The sequence below is a fragment of the Paramormyrops kingsleyae genome, chromosome 12 (genome assembly GCF_048594095.1).
Source record: "Paramormyrops kingsleyae isolate MSU_618 chromosome 12, PKINGS_0.4, whole genome shotgun sequence".
Classification (NCBI taxonomy): Eukaryota; Metazoa; Chordata; class Actinopteri; order Osteoglossiformes; family Mormyridae; genus Paramormyrops; species Paramormyrops kingsleyae.
The window spans coordinates 19,922,329-19,945,479 of NC_132808.1; the positions used below are offsets into that span (position 1 = coordinate 19,922,329).

The 23,151-nt window shown below is 42.4% G+C and overlaps 1 protein-coding gene across 4 annotated transcripts in view; it reads right to left on the reverse strand.

Moving 5' to 3' along the window:
- Nucleotides 1–23,151, reverse strand: part of kcnip4a (potassium voltage-gated channel interacting protein 4a) — a 196,149-nt gene that overhangs the window by 50,459 nt on the left and 122,539 nt on the right. Inside the window, exon 1 of one of the 4 annotated variants that reach the window (XM_023794311.2) lies at nt 17,777–17,917. The exons of 2 other annotated variants lie outside the window; for them this stretch is intronic. In XM_023794311.2, coding sequence (XP_023650079.1) covers nt 17,777–17,834 — 58 coding nt within the window. In that variant the 5' untranslated portion in view covers nt 17,835–17,917. Of the gene's footprint in view, nt 1–4,329; nt 4,587–17,776; nt 17,918–23,151 lie in introns of those variants that run through there. One more of the 4 variants, XM_023794310.2, reaches the window with a different exon arrangement.

Below are 23,151 nucleotides of genomic sequence, written 5' to 3' on the forward strand. Positions count from 1 at the left end.
GTTTATGCAGCAGACACATCCCTACATGGGTTTATGCAGCAGACACATCCCTACATGGGTTTATGCAGCAGACACATCCCTACATGGGTTTATGCAGCAGACACATCCCTACATGGGTTTATGCAGCAGACACATCCCTAACATGGGTTTATGCAGCAGACACAACAGCAGATCACAATCACTTTATACTGAACTTTTCGTCATACTCAAAGGAAAATCCATTTACATTATTATCATTAAGCTCTCACTTAGCTTTTAAATAATTAAAATAAAAAAGAGTTATTAAACTAAGTGAATGACCTGCCAGATGTGGGCTATTATGAGGCATTAAAACAGGAACATACTTTGAATTAATGCAGATTCCACCGTGCTTCCCATCCTGCGTTGACATCACCATTACGACGGCCTCCTTCCCGTGTGACAGCGCGTCTGAATCACTGCTCTCCATATTTACCAGGCGCTTATACCCCTTAAATGCCCCCACGTTTGCCAGAGGCTGCAGCTCAATTAGGTGAAGCTGTTTGTCAAGCGAATGATTAAAACAAAAAAAGAAACAACAACAAAGGAGCCACTTGTTAAAGGCCGTGGAGCAGAAGAGATCCTTTTCATCAGATAGGACAGGAAGAGGCGTGCAGGTCAGTAGGGTTATCTGAAGTCAGGAAGTAAGCAATTACCCTAGAAGAATGATTGCTTTTAGGGAGCTTCAGAAGAATCCTCGGGCCTTGTGGATACCATTGCAGTGCCCCTAAGATCAAAATGACACCTTTTCTGCCTCACATCTCAAATATGGGCCTTCAAGATCTCACAGCTTGGGGCCTTTGACTCTTTGGTTTGACACTGGATTTGGACATTTCTCTCCTGACCCCAAGGTGCCGTTGAGGTGACTCCCAGGTGCGTATGACTTAACGGCAAGCTACATGAGCAAAGGGATGACTCGCTTTTCCTATTTATGATAATGCCAGTCATTCATCGCTATGACATTGGAGACAGATGGATAACCCAGCACTCTCAGTACCAGCACAGCTAGGGATTCCAGTCTATACCGGGTACTTCAGCACCAGGTATCTTGCTTCTCAGAAAAAAAACAAAACATTCCTGCTACTGTTCTGACAGAACCAGCCAACCAGGTGAACAGCTAAGGACTCCGGATCTGGACCTTTTTGGCAGAACTGCAGGAAAAGCAGCCAAAATACAGCCAAGGCGATGTTACCAACTGTTAATGAAAAATGCTAAATGTTCAGCTGCCCCTATGTGGTTATTACAGCGGGAGGTGCACTAGTAAGTCCTGATCTGATCCGATAATTAAACGAGGCTCAGATTGGACCCTCAGGAGCGATCTCACTAAATGGGGGTCCCCATGAACAGAGTGACAGGTGGCGCTGCGGACTGCGAGACTCCCGCATCAGAAATAAGCAGCTCGGCGAGCTAAAATAAAAACAGCACTCTGCAGGATGTTCAGGCGTGTTCAGGTGTCCCTGCGCCAGGATTGCACACCCGCTGCTGCATTCTTTGGGAAAAAAGAGAGAGGGAGAGGAAGGAGGAGAGAGAAGCTCAAATGTGCTCAGCTAGATGGGACAGTCACGGTTTTACAAGAAAAGAAAACTCAAAGGCTCACTGGACGTTACGATTTACGAAGGACCCCAGTGTCGTCCTATAGTCATCAAAATCCCAGTTATGCATGTGAGAATACAACATCCCACATAACAATAATTTCAAAATCATACTCTTTAATGCTCCCTTTGGTCGTTGATTACAGTAGCTACATTTATGATGCCTCTTATTGTATTGAAATCCTTTTTGCAAATGACAACACCTTGACGTGAAATTTATAGCTAGCAAACGGAAGTGCAGAGGACAGAGGAGGTCCCAAGTGAGGCAAAATTAAAAAATCGATGCAAAACACTCTACGGTCTGAAACGAGGACAGCCAGCAAACCGCCCAACAGTCTAATTTGCCAGATTGCGCGTTATTAATTTCCCATCACAATTCGTGCCCCATGAAAGTCCAAAGTCCAATTAAGGTTCACTCGCGGGAGCTCCTATACTCATAGGCCTCATTGCGTGTGAGTTCAAATCCACAAATTTCATTGGCCGCCTCCTACCCTGTGCTTACAGCCAATGAGACGTTAACACAATATCAGCACGTATTTGGGAAATGTGTGGATTTGAACTCTTAGGTAATGAGGCCTAGGAGTGTGGAAGCTCCCGTGGGTGATTTAACCGTATGTGGTCCTAAAAGCCAAAGCTTTTCACGAGTCCTTCTAAGTGTTACATTGACCATGAACCCTGGTACAATACCAGAGGGCCTCAGTGGGACCCAGATGGATTTAAATAGCTCCACTGTGCCTCGCTTGCCTGGTAATTAAAGTTATGCTGTGTTTAAGCTCAAATTAAAAGTTACTATCTTAGCACAACCAAACCAGTTTGTGGCTAAATGTAACTTCATTCAGGTATTTGGGCTTTTTGGCCCACAGGCAGAAAGGAAAATTCATAATCACTCAAATTACAATTAAATTCAATAGATAATGGAACACAGTGTGTTACCAAGACACTGAGAAGAAAACTCTTACAGCCATTGAGCGACGACATCACACACGGAAAGGGACGTCAGACTGTCTGGATGAGTTACCACCCACTGCCGTGAATAAATATGACAGTTTCCAGTTTGTCGGGGAAAACAGAAACGTGAGGTGCTGCAAAATATTACTGAAACAGGTGCCAAAAATATGCATTCAGAGACACAGCTTCAGAATGTAACATATCCAAAGAGCAGCCGGGAAAATCAATGAAACCCGTGAATTCATTCAAAACTAAAAACGCTCCACGGAAAACAAATATCCAACTACTAATATCGCTGGTGTTTCGCACTCTTAAAAGCTGAGATCTCTTAACCCTGAAAATAATCAGAGTAAACAAAAATGCTCGACGTTTCAATCGGCGATAGAAGAAGCCATTTACATTAAGCTGGTTAAGTAAGCATGTGGGCAGATTACAAACATCATAAAAACCCTTGCAAACATCTGACTTGCAACACCAACCTACACCTGTTTCCCTGACCGCTACACCCTGCTCCACTCACAACACACCTTTGAACTGAATCTAAGACATCCCATACATTTTGCACCTCCTATGTTATTTGCACTTTATGTACATAGTCTGTCTGTAAATAACGTCTTTCATATTGTATTTAATCTGTACTGTTTTGTTCTATTGTATTGTAACGTACAGGAGAGACACCAACTGCTGGAAACAAATTCCTTGTGTGTGTCACGCAGACACTTGGCCGATAAACCAATAAACCTGATTCTGGTGATTAGCACAGCTTCTCGTTAATTTTATTAGTAAGAAAATGAAGCATTTTAAAACCCAATCTACCAAAATGTGACATCAGCCACAACCGTCTCTGTCACCGGATTATTCTGTGGACATGCTCCTCCGGCGTGAGACGCCGAGCACTGCGGGGGATCGAGGAACCGACTTCAGACTATGAGAAAAGTCACTGCAGATGCTGCAGCCACCTTCTGTAGCTATACACCTGCCCCGGGGTCCCAGCCAGAAAACCTCCGAAAATCAACGGAGGCTCAACAAGTGGCAGGGTCTGAGGATCCGGGCTGGGAGAAGGAAGACAGAAGCCCATTGACACGCGGGTCACCGGGGGTGTCAACGCACTCCTATCTGACCAGTTCCCGGGACATACAGTGGCGGGTATTTTCAGACACGCAGTTTCCACTAAAAGGACATTTGACGCCAGATTTCTATAAGTAGGAGAGGACAAGGAGAGTTGGACTGTGCTTTTAGTGCCAGGTTAGGCTCTGGGTTAGGGTTAGTGGTTCCACAGCTAACCTCTTTATTCAAGTCTTTTCACGATTAATTCACAACACTGTGATATAAGATGATTAAAATGGGAATCAGCTCCAAACCACACCCAAAAAATACCACTCAGCATAATCATCCAACAGGCACTATATAGTGTCAATGACATGTATTTCTTAACTGTTACATACAATTAAAGTTAAAAAGATTAATTACATAGTTCCAATACTGTAAAGGCACCAAAGTAGACATCTAGGACTTCTTGACTCTTTTTAATAACATATTTTATCTGCCAAGACCTGCCTAATTTCATGAGTAACACAGGTAAAAATAATAATAATTCATTTCAAGTTCTGATTCAATCAAGTATGAAATGAGAAGTTATATTTTAACCATATGCAGACTCCATCGTTTTCAGACCACGCTACAGTATGCCTGTAGAATCCAGCCTGCTGATTGCAACAAAATACCACATAGTCCACGGTGACAATAAGTTCTAAATGCATTTCCTGCTTACCGTCATAGCTCGCCTCTAAAAGCCCGAACTGCTCCAGAACCTTCACAAAGAGTACGACCACCACCAGCACGGCAATCATCTCGAGCCCCTCCAAGTTCATGGCGAGTCAAGTCATGGTAGTTAGCGCGGTCACGGAGAAGCAGGGGTGTTCGGTCGCTCTTGGAGAAGCCATTGAGCTACAAAGGCAACATCTCAGTCCGGAACAGAAGAGAGAGAGCGTGAGAGAGAGGGGGGAGGAGATGGGAGAGACAGGGAGGGAGAGAGAGAGAGAGATGGAGAGACGCTGCTGTTACGTGGAGCACAGGCCAGGGGCGACAGGCGGATGAACCTGGGGACCGTCAGGATTATCTGTCGCCTTCTTATCTCCGAACCACAGAAAGGTAGCCATGCTGAGAGAAGCTGGGCTATTTACCTTTCAGGGTCACAAAAGGGCTGTGACCACAGGGCCACCTTCCCCCAACACCGGAGGCAAAGGCATCACGCCACAAGGGATGGCCAGACGACTGGGGGCACACTTCCTCTGCCTGCACTGCTCTGGGCAGGCATTGATTTGGGGGGGGGGGGGGTGCTGCTGCCATGGCAATGGGGCATCCAACAAAAACAAGGATCTGTACCGGAAAAGCTCAGAGGGATGGATAAGAGCTAAAACAGAGTCAGGAAGGTGAAAACGAAACATACAAGCAAAAAAAAACATTTCAAGAGATGACATCACTTGTACCTGCCAGATGCCAAGGTTTTTTTTGGGGGGAGGAGGAACAATAAATACCTGTATGGTATTACTGTCTTGAAACGAGCCCCCCCGAACAGCGGTAAAAGGATGGTCCGGCCCTGTTCCTAAATTTCTTACTTCTAACCTGACAACCATACAACGAATGTGATTCACTCCTTGCATCAGGGTTAATTATAAACAAAATGAATCAGTCTGCAGATTTAAATGCATTTCATTAACAGTGAAAATCAAATGAGTGTGCGCACACACACACAACACACACACACATACACACACACAACACACACGCATACACACACACACACATATAAAAAGAAGCCTTCTAATAATACTCCTCTTAATGCTGCCCTTCCATCACTGATACAGGGAGATTAAAATATTTTAACGCAGAGCTCTGGTCTTTAAGCACAGATCAGCTGACAGTGTCTCTAAATAAAGAGTTTCTCTGCTGCTCTGTTGCTGATGCATTTCACTTCTCCTCCATTCACAGCTGCACTCCTGCCCGCGGCTCTCTGCCGGAAGGTGTCACTGCTAGCGGTTCGGAAGCTAACGTGTTCACCGCTAAGATCTGCTGGCATTTCCCTCACTTGACAAAAGAACAGCGACACCCCTGTGTGTGTGTGTGTGTCGGGGGGGGGGGGGGGGGGGGGGTTGTTTCCATAGTGATTTCCCTATGTTACAATACATTTGCCCTCGTCACTTGCTGTGTCAGTGGACGCCGGACACTGATTTCCAGCTACTTCACTGCCGCACTAAGAGCATCACATGATAACCCTGATTGGTGGTTAAAAACTCGATGTCGTCCTCCTATGAGAGCATGTGCTCTGATGTAATCTCAGGGTCTGTGCTCCCTGCTTCCCACAGTGGCAAGGTCGAAATACTGATATGGTCTTGGCTCAAGGAGTGCTATTCTGCCTCCTATCTAGACTGGCCAATAGGAAACTGTATCCAGAGGACCGACCGTCACATGACACCAGGGTTCTGAAGCAACAGGCTCGAATAGTAAACAATGTTTAGCAACCCGCTGCTATGTTTCACTGCTATTCAATACAGGACTGCTTTGCTGTGGTTTCCTGCCGGCAGGTCATATTTCTATTGACGCTACCTGTCTACAGCACTGTATCCATGCTACATTTTGGAATTCTGAAAGGCCACTGTCTGATTAAGTCCAGGGAACGGTGACCAGGCTAGCCTCACTTGTCTAGATCGAGAACTTTCACATTTTGCATTTGTCGAAAGCGATGTACAAGTGAGACAGATAATTCATAGCAAGCATACAGCTATCAGGAGCATAAACGTAGTGAGGCTGAGCTAACTGGTGCTCAGTTATAAGCGTAAGTATAGTGTCGGAGAAAGAGCCATATGACACCTTTCAAAACCTACGGCAACTGTTCAAATCAAAAGACAAACTGCAACATTAAGAGTGTTCAAGGAGACCAGCTAAGGTATCACAGAGTGGGGCTAATAAAGGCATCCCTAGAACAGATGGTTCTTGAGGTGTAGATTAAAGGTAGATTCTAGGCTAGACTCATTCCATGTCAGCTGCTGCTGACTAGCACCAAAGACAGTTGGTGAAAACACCTAACAATGTCAAAAGGACTGTTCCTAGTCAATGTGGAACCTTAGGCGAGCACCACATATAAGTGGAACCTTAGGCGAGCATCACCGCTGACGCCCCGTCTGAGGCCAAGTGAAACTGGGAGGCTTGTCGACGTCACATCAAATGTTGGTGCCTAGGTAGCTAAATATGTCATCTTTAGGATTGGTTGCCCTTGAATGTCAAGTGTTTGGGGATAAACCCAGGAACATCAAATGACAAACTATTAAATATCGTAAAAAAACGATGTAACGCAGCATAATGTTTTCACATTATAATGGTATGAAAAATTAGATGCTGCCCAAGCCACAGTTCTGAACATCCCGTCGAAATACAGAAGATTTCAGCAAATGAAGACCTCTCAAGCTTAGACTTGAAGTATCTTTACAGTGCCTATTGAAAAAAAATATGCATATGATGGACAAAAAAAATCAGAATCAGAGGGAATCTCATGAATGTAATACTCTCTACATCAGGGTTTCCCAGTCCTCAGGGACCAGCAGACAAGTCTACGTTTTTGCTCCTTCTCAACAAAAATGTGGCCTGTCTGTCAGGGAGCTGGGAGGGAGCAAAAATTTGGACTGTCTATATGTCCCCGAGGCCCAGGTCACTGGAGCCTTATGAAGGCTGCAGGCTTTCATGGAGAAACAAAGACCTTGTCAACCATTGAACCTTAAGGTACAAAAAATAATCTCCAAGGAAATCTCCATTTCCATCAGTCTACCTCTCGTGTACTTTCATTCTGCAATCTTTCTTCTCCAAGCCACTTGATTACTAATACACTCTTTAACTGTGGTGAACTGTGAAAAACAACAACAGGCTTGACTGACTGAACACTCTGTAATTCTGTGGTTTACACAAAGCTGATGTTCACTATGGCTCTCGCAAGTATTACGGCCCATTTTCTCCAAGTTACAATCAGTGTAAACATTCAGAACATAAATAATATAAGAGCATTAAGCAAATGATGGTTTAATGTTTGTGGCTACTCAGATGAGGGCACCACAAGCACATCACAGCAGAGCCGGTGAGAGATGCATCAGGAACTGGCATGTGACTGATGGGTCACCGACGGCGTGCAACCCCAGAGCGCACGACTGGGACTCCCTGTCACTCGCGTTCTGCGGGCCCAAGTGTTTATGTCACCTGGGGTTGATCCATGATGGAACAGCAAAAAGAGGAAGGCCTGCTCTTGCAAATGAAGACAGCCGAAACTCAACTCAAAAACTTAGTAACATTTTCTATGAATGCCATTTGTATAGCAATCTATGAACACATTCATAACACATTATAATGCATTCATGAAGAATTATAAACATCTATCCATCCGTCCATCCGCTTGTCCTTTTCAGAGTTGCGGGAGGTGCAGAGCCTATCCCAGTGGCTACTGGCACAAGGCAGGGAACAACCCAGGATGGGGCACCCATCCATCACAGGCATTATAAACATGCATGGCTATAAAAATTCAGAAAAAGGAATAACACATTATAGGCATGTTTATTATGCATTATGAATGCTTTATGAAGCTCTCATGTATAGTACGGTATAGATAACTTCATGATGCAGAACAAAGCATCCATAATTATTATAAAGACAATTATAATGCATTATGAAGGTATCAATAGTACTTTATAGATGAGAGCCATTGGAGCTTATGAAGCATTATAATCAACACTATAATGCCTTATGACTGTCAACAGAAGATGCCGTAAAGTTTTTATACTGACCATTATAATGCATTATGAAGGTATCTATGGTGCATTAGAGATGACAGCTTTAAGTAAAGTGTTACCAAAAACTACTACCAGAATCACCTTCAGTGGTTCCCATCAGGGGATGTACAAGGATAGGTGAAGGCAGCAAACTGATTCAAGACATTTGTCATACAACACACCAGAGGAATCAAAAGATACAACAAAAACTCCAGAATGAGTCCTCCTGCCGTACAAAAAGCATTTAACCTAAATGCACATAAGACAAATATGCGTAAATGGATCTTTTCTTTACTTCTTTACAACTATATGAATAAGCCAACAGAAAAATGTAAGATTTCCTTAAATAAAAATTGAATACACAGTAATACCTCGTCATCCATCAATTCATGTTACGTCAAATTCGACTTCATGTCAGTTTTTTAAAATACAGTACAGTATATGGAAACATCAACTATGTATGCAACATTTGACGTCACTCATATAACCTTTTTGTTTTTTCTTTAATTTAGCATTAATAGAGTTCATACATTTAAAGGAAATGCTTATTAGGTGTTTATAGGGGTCTAAATCTATTTTTTTCGTTGTCGTCTTTCAACTTAAGCCGTGCGTTTTTGCAACCAATTACTGACGTAGGGTGAGGTATTACTGTAATTTAAAAAAAAAGCCGCTTTTCAGAAGGGATAAAATTAACTGGACTCCAACAACGTTGTTGTCACGATAGCAGCTGCACAGAAACATCAGTGGAAAAACTGGCAAATCAAGATCTTGTGTCCTTTACTCCAGTGCACTGTGTGCCAGTGTGTGATTGGCAGTTAAAGCAAACAGCACCTATGGGCAAACAATGCCACTGGCTGTTTGTTAATTGGGAGGCAAGACAGTGGCAAACAGTTCCAACACACCAAATGGACACGTCCATCTCTGAGCCTTTAGGGTCACCTTGGTATTGAAATAACAGCACCATCGTGAAGAGCTTCTTAGAGACATACCCTAACATAGCTGTGAGAGGACACAGGGAGAAGGTTGTGTGATGGTGTCATTTAGTGTCATTTAAAGCACTTTAAGGATATAACTTTGAACACCTAATCCATCCAAACATCTCCCATGGTGAGGTAGCCTCTTAAACATCCAAGTTAAATTAAGCAGTGAATGTGGTAACCCGTGCATTTAACTGTGACTAAAGGTTCTGAAATCAGCTTGAAAACCAAATGAATCACATCCAGCTGCATACTAATTATTGTTCAGCAATTAGCAAACACTGATCGATCATCGAGATGTGTGTGGATTACATTCACAAGTCCCATTCAAAGCTGCCATGTATGATATTACACTGAAAGTTCTTTACATCACTTCCAGTTAAACCTGAGCCACAAACACCTAGTCTCTATAAACCTCAAATTTTTTACTATTACCTTTTGCGATGAAAAGACTGAGGACACTACAGCAGAAACGGTGGAGGATTTCGGTTTCATAAAGCTGTTCTCATAAGACAAAGGCTCATAGATGTGACATTGATGTCAAAATGTCAGAAGGAAATCTCATGCTGCCCGGGGTGAAGAATCAGATTATCCAGCAACACACTTTTATAATTAGCTCATCCAAAATTAGAAACCCAAGTCAATATTTCATCTGGTAATGAAGACCAGAGAGTAGAAATTTGGAAATTCCCCTGAAAGACACACCTTGCTCTAATCAGCAGTTATCAGACCATTTGTGTGGGAACAAAGAGACACAGTGGGATCAGGGGCACGTGGAATTATATCAATTATATCCAAATACACTGAACAGATGGGTGTGTGTGTGTGTGGGTGGCAGGTTGGGTCACCTCTCCCTCTGCACCTGAAATTCATCTGAATCATTGACTAGAAGCATCAAGGTTGCAGCTATTGACACACAAGCGTCATGGTGGCGAGGCATGGTGCAGGCAGAAATGCAGGTGGCGATCCGCTTGTGACTCCAAGAGACAACAGGGGTTTATTGGGAAAAACCAAAATGAACACTGGAGGAAAAAAAACAAAAGGACCACAAGGGGTCAAAAACAAATGAAGAATACTAAATTAAGCACAACCATGAAACAAAGCACAACTAAGGAATTAAGCAAAACAGTGACTATAATGCAGAAGTTGAACAAAGGAACAAACACACTAACATTTACAACAATGAGCAACTAAAGAACAGAGTGGACACTGGCACTTAAATACGCACAGGGAGTCAGGGCAAACAAGGGACAGGTGTAACTCAATAATCAATTAACCAATCAGGGGAGACACAGGAACGAAAAATAGGTGGAACTACTTAACCAAGATGAAGACAGAACTAAGAGGCTTAGACATACTCTGGCACTGGGAATATAAAACAAAGCAAATCAACTACAGAATCAAAAGGTACAAAACAAAACTTGAACAAAGCAGAAGGAGGGTGAACCAATCGCAGGAATAAACACCAAGCTAACAAGTGAGGTTAGTCACAGGCGAGCCTCAAACCCATGACTTGAGAAAATCAGTATTCAAGCCACACACTCAACCTGGTGAGCTAAGTGGCAGTCCAGGGAGCAATGAAAAAACATAAGGATTATCAGAGAGGAATGACAAGACGGGATGGCCAGTGACACCTGTTGGCCAAACGGGGAAGAGACGCGAAAGGGCAGGATCAGATAGGGACTGACCATGACAACAAGAGGTTGAATGAGGTTTGTGTGGGTTGGAGTTAACCATGTTAACTGTCCAGGGCCTTTGGCATTTTGGATGGATGTGCAACCCTGTTTGTTCCTTTAAAATGCCATATCCACTATTGAGAGCAACCATTTTGAATCGGTGAACTGTCAGTGTAACAGCCAGAGGCTCCTCCTGCTACAGCCTATGCTACATGACATCTTACGAGTCCTGATAGAGTAAAATAACATAAGGCAGGTAGGATGGCAGAAAGGGGGGCACAACGCAGAGAGGAAATCATGGATTAGAGGATGTTTTCTGAGAGAAGGATGTACTGTAAGTAAAGACGGATTAAACATTTGAGGCTTAGTGTATGATGTAAGAATTACAGTCTGTTTTTCTTAAGGATAACTACTCCAGTGTAACTCCGTATATAACACTAAAGACTGGCTTACATAATGTGCTTACAAATAAGCAGGGAAAGGGCATGAATACGCAAATCTTAGGTATATTAAGACAAGAATGACCGTGAAACACCACCTATGCCACTGATAAAGTAAAGCAAATACTATGTCTTGTTTTTATACCATGAATCTTTATTTGAACCAACTTACATTGTGGAAAGACACTTGATGAATGCTGTCTTATGGGAAAAGCGGGAACTGGGTGTTTCGAAGCAAACAAATGTGCTCAATTCAGCGGTAAATTTTAGTAGGGGGGCCAGGGGCTTATGACATTGAAAGCACTACGATTCATTTTACATAAATTAGGTTTGGTTGACAGCAAATTTGTGGGACCCTTTCAGGCACTGGTTCCCAGTAAGGAAACCTACTTCCACTTAGTCAAGGCCAACATGATCTATGGCTGTGGAAGTCAACGAAGCAGGAAAAGTTCATTAAAAACAGTAGAACACTACATGGGCCCATCATACTGGTATGCTGTTGTCCATACTAGCCTTTCTGGTGAAATCTGAAGAACACAATAGGATACTTCTCCACATAAAGAAGTGTACCATGTATCACTATTGCATTAGGAAGCTCAGAGGCCTCAAACATGAATCCGAATGGGTTCCTCCCACATCCCAAAGACATTCTGGTAAAGGCAATAGTAGCTCCAAATTTCCAAATTACCCACGGTGTGAATCTCTATGGGCTGCTTATATCGGACTTGTCCTTGCCCAAATCATTTTAGTTTTCTTAATTTGTTTTGTAACAAGAAAATAATAATGTAACAATAATGTATTATCAGTCTCCCTAGTGTGTTGCTTTGGACAAAGGCAACAACCAGATAAATACATTTGAATGTAATGCGAGTGTAATTATGATTAATTTGCCAAATTAAAAAATTAACAATGAAATGGGGGGGGGGGCAGTGCATCAGGGACAGGCGATGTCCAGGAACAAGCCCACTACTCACCTGTAACTAACTGATAAAGTAAGTTTCTTCTATACCTGGTAGGGCTGCCAACTTAGGCCAGCTGGCTGTTGTGAGATTTTAAATTGGAGACAAGTTTGCACACACATTTACATGTATGTAACAGTTTTATTACCTTGTAAGTAGTCTGTAGGGTTTGCAAGCTACCCCGACGCTTTTGATGTAGCTAATTTTAGGTTTATAATGGAATCATTGAATAATGGAATAGATTTGCCGTGAGATTTCTTGCATGAACGTGAGAGTCTGAAAGCGTGAGTGTCTTGCAGGATGCGTAAGAGTTGGCAACCCCGATGTGGGAGACTGGGAACAAAGGTTGGGATGCGAATAGGATTTTTTCACAGTAACATACTAAAATAAAACGCAGTTGGTCTAGAATAATCAGGAGTTACTTCGGGGGGGCAGTAATGCAAACCGCACTTCCGTCTGCCTAAAGACATTTCCCGTGAAGGTGTGGCGCGTGCTGTCGCTGCAGACGATGAGTGTGATAAGCGCTGTCACGCAGCGCGCGCGTCCCTGCGTGCTTTCGGGGCTCGGCGCCTCTTCTCTCTCAGACGCGAGCGACGCTTGATGCCCATTCACTGCTCTCCCAGGGTCTAATTCGCCTCCTTTGAGCGCGGATCAGCTGTCAAGAGTCTGGGAGATCTTTTCACTAAATCTGTCCGCCTGAGAGGTTGCCATGGAATGTAATCACAAAAATAACAGCAACATAATGACTGGGGGGATGCACGCAATGAAGGCCGTCCCTTTTACCGTACGTGCAGTTGTATTACATTATTAGGCAAAAGCACAACAGACCAATTTATCCCGTGGATTTACAAAACTATTATTATACTAGAGTAATTATTAAAGCACATTTAATGATAAGTAATCAGTTGATCTACTTTCAGAATTTACAAAAAGCCTTGCTGTTTTCATGGAAGAATATTCAGAATAACATCAACAGATGCTACTGGTGGTGAACTGACGGTCTCTCAGCGCCCTCTATCATCCGATTAATAGAATAACGTTTTCTGCAACCTATCGCGTTACAGCCAACGATTTCAGAAATCCTCCAGTCTCAGGCTACCTATCATTAAGTACAAGAGAAATGCAAAACCCACAGATTTACAAGTCACATAACACGAAAAAATTAGCAGGGAATACACACTCTGCAATCCACTGTACAGAAACAGCACAGGTTAACTGAGAACACCTGGAAAGTACGAAGCAGATATACTACAAAAGGACCGCCAAACTTGGCAGAGTATATAACTCCAACATCAATTCAAAATGTACGCACTCAATCTTTATGGGGTGGGAGGGGGACAACGAAAAATAATCAACTGAAAATTTATCAAAGAAGACGTCAGCTTTGGTTAATATGATCGTTCGGCTGCTTATGTGGAGTTCTACTGCCCTCAAGAGGTTACTTGGGGAACAGCTATTCTTTGCGAGCACATAAAAAATTGATGTTTGCAATTCAAGACCACGTTCTTTCACAAGCGTCTGTCTTTGTTAATATGTTTCCATCTGGTTCACTTTCTTCCTCCTCACATTTTCTCCATTCCCAGTGCTTCGGTAGCAGTGACATGCTAGGAGAAGAATCCACTCGTCTGTGTCAGAAAGCCAAAGTTGGGGATGGCATGTTCTCATCTTGAGTAAGAGTCATAAGCTTATTGTACATTAATGAGCTGTACTACAAGTATATCTATAGTGTTAAAAGGAAGACAGCAAACATTAATCTGAGTTGTTAAAAATGAATTCACAGTCATTCCGCTATGAACAGGAGCCCCATTAATCTTGAAAAATAAATTATCCCAGGGAGATATGTGTCATATGTGATTGCATAATTTAAAACAAGTTTGCAGACGCTCTTTCAAGATATGACTCACTCAGTTTTAATGTTGCAAACCTAATTTAAATGCAATTTGAACATAAAAGGGCAGCAGTGAAACATACTTGCTGAACTGTCATTCTTTTTCCAAATAGATAAGTACAAATTAGTTACAAATTAACTGACACGAAGTTGGAAATGAAGAAAATTCAAATGGATGCCTACAAGATCAAGAAGACTAAAAGCTTCAGATTATGCCCTGTCATTCCAAGCTGCATGAGGAAGAGAGACAGCTAATTAATGGTTCGGTAATTTTCATTCAGACAAACACTTAATCCATTCTAAGGCGCAGGACTGGAGTCCCACCAGAAGAAAATACTTGGGTTTGACTTGAGCTTCAAGCCAAAGTATTTTTTATTGTCAGCTTCAAATATATGGTGTTTGGAGTCATGCACTGAGCTGAAATATTCTCTTCGGTCATAGTGCAAATGAAAAATAAGCCATAAATATAATGTAAAGACTAAGACATATAAGCACAATGCAGATAAGACATTTTAAGACATGGCATTAAGATAGAAATAGAAAGATTGATTGGTGTGGAAGGGTGTGCAAATCGGAACAGAAGTTTGGCATTAAAGCAGCGTGAAGAATAAATAACTAGACTTAGATAGTGAGTTGAGAGTTCTCATTCTTTATAGCAGGACCAGTCACAGGCTGGGAGGAGTCAGACTATTCAGCAGTCAAATAGTCTGAGGGAAAAAAAAAATGTTTTTAAGCTTCACTGTCCTGGCTTTCAGGCTGTCTAAATGTGTGAAAGAGGAGGCGCACAGCACACAGAGTGGAGGGAGAGTCTGTGGCTGTATGTGACTGACCATATGGCTGCAAGTAGAACAGACAGAGAGAGACAGCGTGGCGGAATACAGAGGGAAAGGCTGTCCCAGTGTCTGCAGAATGGAGGGGCACTGTGCGATGGAACACCGACAGCAAGGAGACGATGCGAGCGGCCTGCGAGAGGATGCGCCCTGGGCCCAGTGACAGCTGCTCTCCCCACGGTGAGTGCAACCTCCTGCCTACTCTCTGCTGCAGCTATAAACACCAGAAGGGCCGAGTTGAGCCGACGCCAGAGCCGAGTCCCAGGACCTCTCTCAAACAAAGCGCTCGGCAATCGATTAGCAAGCTCACTGAGAATCCGCTTCATTACCACGGCTTTTTATTACTGCTGTGGTGTCGCAAGATGCATGACGACAACGTACACCGATCTTAAAGCCGGAAAGGAGGTAGCTTCAAGGCAAGTCTTCACTAATTAAACTGTCCCTACTTTATTTTCTATTGTGAATCAATATAACAGCCTTCTCTAACAAAATTAAAGCATATAAACACTCAGAAAAAAGGGTAAATTTGTACCTTTGCTTTTCACTGGGGCTGTATTCTCAATCGTCTGCCAATTATACCCTTAGCTGTCGGCAAATGTACCTTTTAAGGTACAGAAATGGACTCTGAGAAACATTTCTGTACCATTGATGGTACATTAATGGTGTTTGTACCTTTGGGATGTTCCTCAGAGTCCATTTGTGTACCATAAATGGTAAGGTTAAAAAGGTACAGCACCAGTAACAAGCAAAGGTACAAATATTTACCACTTTTTCCTGAGAGTGTAGAGCTCTTTGTTTTGTATAATAGATGTATACCTATGTGTAATAGACACAAACAGAACAGTATTGACATCATGAGCAGATAAGTGATCTGAGTCATGCACGTAATACGATAGAAATACTAAACACAGAACCAACAAAACAAAAAACAATCCCAGGCCGCCCCCACCCTGCCAGGAGTGCCACTTTATATTATACTTAATCTTTTTAGATTCTCATCAAAGCTTCAAACACGTACAGCACTGACCATGAGACCCATACAAATTTTCTATCAGGCTGAAGTGCAGGAAACATCTGCCGCCTCTGTTTTTGTTTGCCCACCCCCCAGCCACCCTCCCAAGGGCTGCACTTCAAACAAAAACACAGAAGTAAAAGCAGCCCAGAGGAACGTGTGGGATGCAGAGTTGGTTAAGCAAGCCCTTCAGATAGGAACACAGGCACCCCCCATAATTAATGGCGTACATTAGAGTGGGCAGTGGAGTGGTACTTCACCCCCCCCCCCACCCCGTCCCACAGTATGCCTCAACCACGAGTGGCTCAATTAATCAGACTTGTTGGGGTCCTTCAAAGCGCAGGATGAACTTCGGGGAGAGTGTTCTACACAAAGCGCAGACCCAGGAGAGTCCTCTCAGGCTCCCTGCTTCTGATAATGAACCTGACATGGTTTGGGAAAGTGCTTCCAAATATGGAGTAGTGCATTTGGATTACGGCTCTGGCTTTTCTCGAAAGGTGCACCAATCGATGTCCCATTGAAGGTGAATAAAAGTGTGCAGTGTGACTAATTTCAAAGGTAAACACCCTATGTTGGTATAGACTTAACACATCAGCGTGTTCTTCAGTACAGATTTCCATTATTCTGTGACTAACATCATTTATTTTCAGCGAGTCTTTGAATATTATTAATGTGTCACAATGAGTGACAGTTCTCTGTATTTGAGTTTGCGCTCATTCTGTACTCTTTGTTTACCTTACGATGAACATCCAAGCTGGGATTTGACTTCAGAGTTCCAAGCACTGCTTCCTACCCCAGCTGCTATTACTTCAGCTCTGTAACCAAACACCAAGCTTTGCTAAAGCCCTAAAGCTCAGCGCTCCTGCAAGGCTTCCTCAAATCATTTGTAGCATGTTTTCTGTTTCCGGAACAGTTTCCCAGGATCCCAATTAATTTAACATGCGTCTTGTTTTTTTCATTCCTCTTTTAAAAACAACCAAAGTGAACCAATACTAAATACTTCCTTACAAACGCCAAATTAATCCACAACATGGAAAGAGGGTGTCTGACATATCTTGTAGTGCATTACCTAAATAAAAACAATTGTTATTTAGAAGCAAACCATTACAATTAACATCAGCTCTCTGGAGGTCTTTAAGTCTGAGGATGTCTTTAATTAGTGGGGCAAATAAAAAGTGTAGGTCTATCTAATTTCATAGACTGCTGAATCTGCTTAGCTTGTCATTATCCAGAGGATTAGCATAAAAAACAGCATCGGACTGCTTTTGCCCCAGTCGTAGTGAGCACGCTCAGAACAAACAGCCAAACCGGAGGATGTCGAAGAGAAGTGAGTAATATATTTAGCAATGTTTTCCACAGACATACTGCAGGGTAAATGAAACAACAAAACAGACAAAAGGCCTTGTGCGTATGCAAAGCAAAAAAGTATGCAGGAGTTTACAAAAGTCACTTACAGTAGGTTTTGCAACATATTGATTCTAAGGTGGTTTATGGTACAAGCAGGTAGTTGACGAGGACAAATCACATGGACCACTCACATAGACCACGCAGATATACCGCGCACATAGACTGCGCACATGAACCGCACACATATACTGCGCACATGGACCTTCCTGGCCTACCTACCTTTTCTTTTGTTCCGCTGTTTAGGCTGCAGGGAGAAGATAACCATGAGCGCTCCCATAATTCTCCTCTCTGTGGTCGTCAGAGGTCTACTGTTGTGGGATTATCTGATTAATTTCTGGGTCTCTCCTGTGTCCCGTAACTCAGGGTCTTGGGTGGGCAGTCTTTGGAGACATCAACGGTCTATCCTCTTCTTCTCAGGCAGCAAACCATGAGAATCTTCTCTTGCCCTATCTCACGTTCCCGGCTGCTGTTTCTGTCCTTAGGTGGCTGGACTCTGAGGAATTCAAGGGTTCTCTGTTGGGACCTTGGGTGCTTTAAGTCTGGAGTCTTCAAAGGTCTTCTGTCTGGTCTTGAACTAAACAGTCGTACACTTTTGTTCAGTACGAGGGGAAGCGGAGCTTTTCTCCAGCACCGCAAATTGGAACAGCCTCCAAAGAAACGGGAGAGTCCTTTCTTTGTGTGTGTCCTAGCTCTGTGGAGTGCATACAGTGGAATCCAGTCGCCGAGCCTCTCCGAATGTCAATAGCAGCGCTTGCTCCCCCGGACCAGCAGAGTTGGTCTGTAAGGCTTTCCCTTATTATACCAGTGAGCACCTAGATTTGTATTCCTTTTCCACGGCCGGACCCACTACTCTCTCAACATATAGTCCCTCTCGGGGAGGGAAAAAGTGGGAGAGAGAGAGAGACTGAGAGAGAGAGCAAGAGAGAAAGGGAGCGAGAGAGAGGAGAACGAGAGAGGACTGTGATAAACGTGACTAGTTCCCGTTAACTTGTTCCTGCTGTGACCAAATCAAGCGGTCAGCTCTGTGTTTTGGCATCGTGCGTCTGTTTTGGAGGACCCGCGAAGCGCCCGAGAAGCGGGAGCAGACCCGATACGGGTTGTTAATTCACGCACGGGCACAGCTGAGGCTGGCATTCTGCAGGGAGAGGAAAAAAATGCAAATGCAAGCAATTAATTTGTCTGGCACGGGCTTGGACTATGTTAAAATAAAACTAATTTTAAAATACAGTCATTGAGTACTGGGGTATAAATCCAATGAAAGCTCTCTGATAAAAGACTTTGAAATGCAATCATGCAATGTGGTACATTTTTAATTATGTTTGAATTAATGTACCATAATTTTTCAGAGTTATTTGCAATGTCCTTTTGGGGGATATATCGCTCCTTTTTTCCCAGATAATAATGTTTGTTGGAAAGTGATGGATGGTTAATGGACAGGCAAGAAACTATAAGACAGGGCTTTTAAGTGATAAGCTATACACCTAAAATAATAATAAGCTGAATACTTCATCCATCAGTCTCACCTTCCAATCACTTATGCAGGACATAGCCCAAAACACATCTGTACGAAACATGTATGTAATAAGGTCACATGATTTTACAAAGGCTACAACAGCAGCTTGATGCCTGGGTCATGCAGACCCTCGTAGTGTGTACATGAAGCCTCATTGTTGGCTCTAAGAAACATAACATACATTTCCAAAAATTATGTAATACTGTACTGAGACTATACGTAATCTTCACTGATCATGGGTGATGTTAAGATTTAGAGTAACATTGACATGACATCATTGAAAAATGAAAAATATACAAAATCAAGATGTTTTCTTATCTTAATGGCATGGGAAGAATATCTTACAACGTGTAATAAAGAAATGTAACAATATATATAGCATAGGTAACAGTATGTATAGTATAGGTAACAGTATGTATAGCAAAGGTAACAGTATGTATAGCATAGGTAACAGTATGTATAGTATAGGTAACAGTATGTATGGCATAGGTAACAGTATGTATAGCAAAGGTAACAGTATGTATAGCATAGGTAACAGTATGTATAGGATAGGTAACAGTATGTATGGCATAGGTAACAGTATGTATAGCAAAGGTAACAGTATGTATAGCATAGGTAACAGTATGTATAGGATAGGTAACAGTGTGTATAGCATAGGTAACAGCATGTATAGTATAGGTAACAGTATGTATGGCATAGGTAACAGTATGTATAGCAAAGGTAACAGTATGTATAGCATAGGTAACAGTATGTATAGGATAGGTAACAGTGTGTATAGCATAGGTAACAGCATGTATAGTATAGGTAACAGTATGTATAGCAAAGGTAGCAGTATGTATAGCAAAGGTAGCAGTATGTATAGCATAGGTAACAGTATGTATAGTATAGGTGACAGTATGTATGGCATAGGTAACAGTATGTATAGGATAGGTAACAGTGTGTATGGCATAGGTAACAGTATGTATAGTATAGGTGACAGTATGTATAGGATAGGTAACAGTGTGTATGGCATAGGTAACAGTATGTATAGTATAGGTGACAGTATGTATGGCATAGGTAACAGTATGTATAGCAAAGGTAGCAGTATGTATAGCAAAGGTAGCAGTATGTATAGGATAGGTAACAGTATGTATAGCATAGGTAACAGTATGTATAGTATAGGTGACAGTATGTATGGCATAGGTAACAGTATGTATAGGATAGGTAACAGTATGTATAGCAAAGGTAGCAGTATGTATAGTATAGGTGACAGTATGTATGGCATAGGTAACAGTATGTATAGGATAGGTAACAGTGTGTATGGCATAGGTAACAGTATGTATAACATAAGTAAGAGTATGTATAGCATCGGTGACAGTATGTATAACATAGGTTACAGTATTTACTTGTATAACATAGGTAACAGTATGTATAACATAGGTTACAGTATTTACTTGTATAACATAGGTAAGAGTATGTATAGCAAAGGTAACAAACCGTATGTATAGCATGACACAGATATATTTAGAGCATGTGCAGTACATCATACCATATGTCATAGTAAATAATCAGAAAAAGTAAAAAAAAATAAAAAATCCCAACAAATGTGGTAGCATGTCACAGCATGTCACTGTATATAATCACATAGAATATGTGACACTCAATAATCGCAGGGTGAAGGGTATGTGCTACAGCCTGTATGGTGTATGGAAATCTGCACACCATTGTGTTCTTCTAAGAAGTGCCGTTTGGTATATTTCCCGGTCAGCGGCTGCTCTTTCTGCCTTGCGAAGCCACCTCGCCACCCCCCCGCCCCCCCACCGTCCTGCAAGAGCAAATCCTCCAACACGGATTCCACGTGTCTCGAGGCACCTTAACGCGCCATATAAACGAGTCTCCCCTGGCTGCTGTGTGTACTGCCATCATGTTTTTTCAGTGATAAACCCACATCTACTCAATGAACCATTGCAAGACGCGGACAAAGCCAGCCAAACAGTCATTCTTGTACTCGGCTTGTCTGACAGCGAACAGACTCCTCATGCTCCGAACTAAGGTATCGCACAAAAGACAGCGACCTTTTCCGCACAGCAATACATCGTCAATTATCCACGAAATATATCTCCTAATAGAAACAGCCTTTTAAATAACCAGAATCATGATTAGACTAAGGGCGTGTTTTACAAGACTAATATTTCCACAGGGATAATTCAATGAATATAACCCATTTTTTGGCCAGCAGAAAGGTTAAGCAGAGAGACAGATTCCCATTGGGAAATTCTGTACATAATGTGCTACAGAGACCTTTTCTCTTATTTTTAATTAAGTGCCAGCACGTTCCCCTTGAACACTTACGTTATGCTTGTCTTTAAACCAAACAAGAATAATGGGATAATGGAATGATAAATTTGCTGAAGGACTGTCAGTGCCAGGTAGCTCTATAATACCAAGGTAACCGCGTTCGCAGCAAAACAGATAAGCGAAGAACAAAACGGAGGTTCGGCAGTAAACGCCAGACCTCTGTCTAGCGGGCTTCACTGATGGGTCCCATCGGACACGGGAGAGACGGACCAGAATGGAGAAGAGAAGACTTGAAGGATTCCCAAGCACCAGCAGAGATGCAGGCAAAGCGAGGATACTAGGTCCTATTTTTTTTATATATATATACTTAAAAGTAGGACTGGTAACGCACTGCTACAGGGAATGTGGGTGACTAAACAGCAACGCTTGTACGCATTTTAACACCCACAACTCAGTAGCGCAATTTCACAACTGAATATTTATGAGGGGGGAAAAAATCGTAGAACTCTCACATAATCAGTAACACTACTAGAAAGGTAAAAGAAGAGAATTTAATAAATTCGTCCCCAACCCACCTGTATTTCACTACAATTTTAATTATTAAAAAATGTTACAGTACTAATTTCCATTTCAATGCACATTGCTCTGGGCGGTACAACCCCCATAGTTTCCATAGGATTGCACTGATTGGATTGGGAGACTTTTACTATTTCTAGAAATGCTATCTTCTGACACTCATTCTAATAGGATGTATATTTCTCGGACAGGGTTTAGGCACTGAGCTGAAACAATCTCCCATGTCCCAGCATACCAATATGCAAAGCTGTGTCTCACTTGCCGGATTACAAGCGGTGGGGGCAGGAGAGAGCAGAAGAATCCCCTTCTGCACCCCCACCGTCACGGTGCGGCTGACACCCCCCAGCCGGACTGCTCGCTATCGCCACAACCAGCAATAAGCGTGTGAGCCTTCACAGCTTAGCTGACATTAGGACTGGGTAGCGCCCTGACTGGCCCAGGGGCACAGCGGTCTTATGGACTCAGACGGGGGTGTCAGATATGGGAGGGGCTTCCCCCCAGTATCGACACCCCCCAAAAATCGTATTATTATCTTTTATTACAAATAGGCTACTTACTGAGGTCAATGCTGCGCATGCAGAGCGCGAGGACTGAGCATATACCTACCAAAGATTGTAGTCCTGTATCAGACAAAATGATTTAATTATATTTATTTATTTTAAATTATGGAATCTTGTGTTATTCTAAAAAATATTTAAAAATTTTTCTTACATCGCGTATACATTCACGAAGTATTGTGCCCATGCGATGTCACGATACATCGCACCCCACTACCCCCCCAACTCCATCTGACACCACTAGACTCAGATCTCCAACCCACTGGCCATAAAACCAGGCCCTTAATCATCATTCCAGGGGCTGGTTTCTGGGGTCTTACTGCCGCCCATTTGGGGTATGTGGGAAAAACAATAACGGTGAAATTCGAAGTAGATATTTTTATTTTGGTTTTGTACTATAGCACGATTAACTGTATTGTGAGTATATGCGACAACGTTGTTCTGACCAATATAACATCTCAATAAACAAAAAAAATAAAAATCCAAAACAGATATATTTGAATAGTATATTACTTACATGTACTAATTCCGTATTTGCAATTACAGTAACAGGTTATCCTCAAATATTTCTTGAAATGTATGCGGCATATACGCATTATAATTATTAAAGAACGTAATCTGTATAACAGAAACCCAAAAATCGCATGTATAACTATACCTTTTTTCCCAAA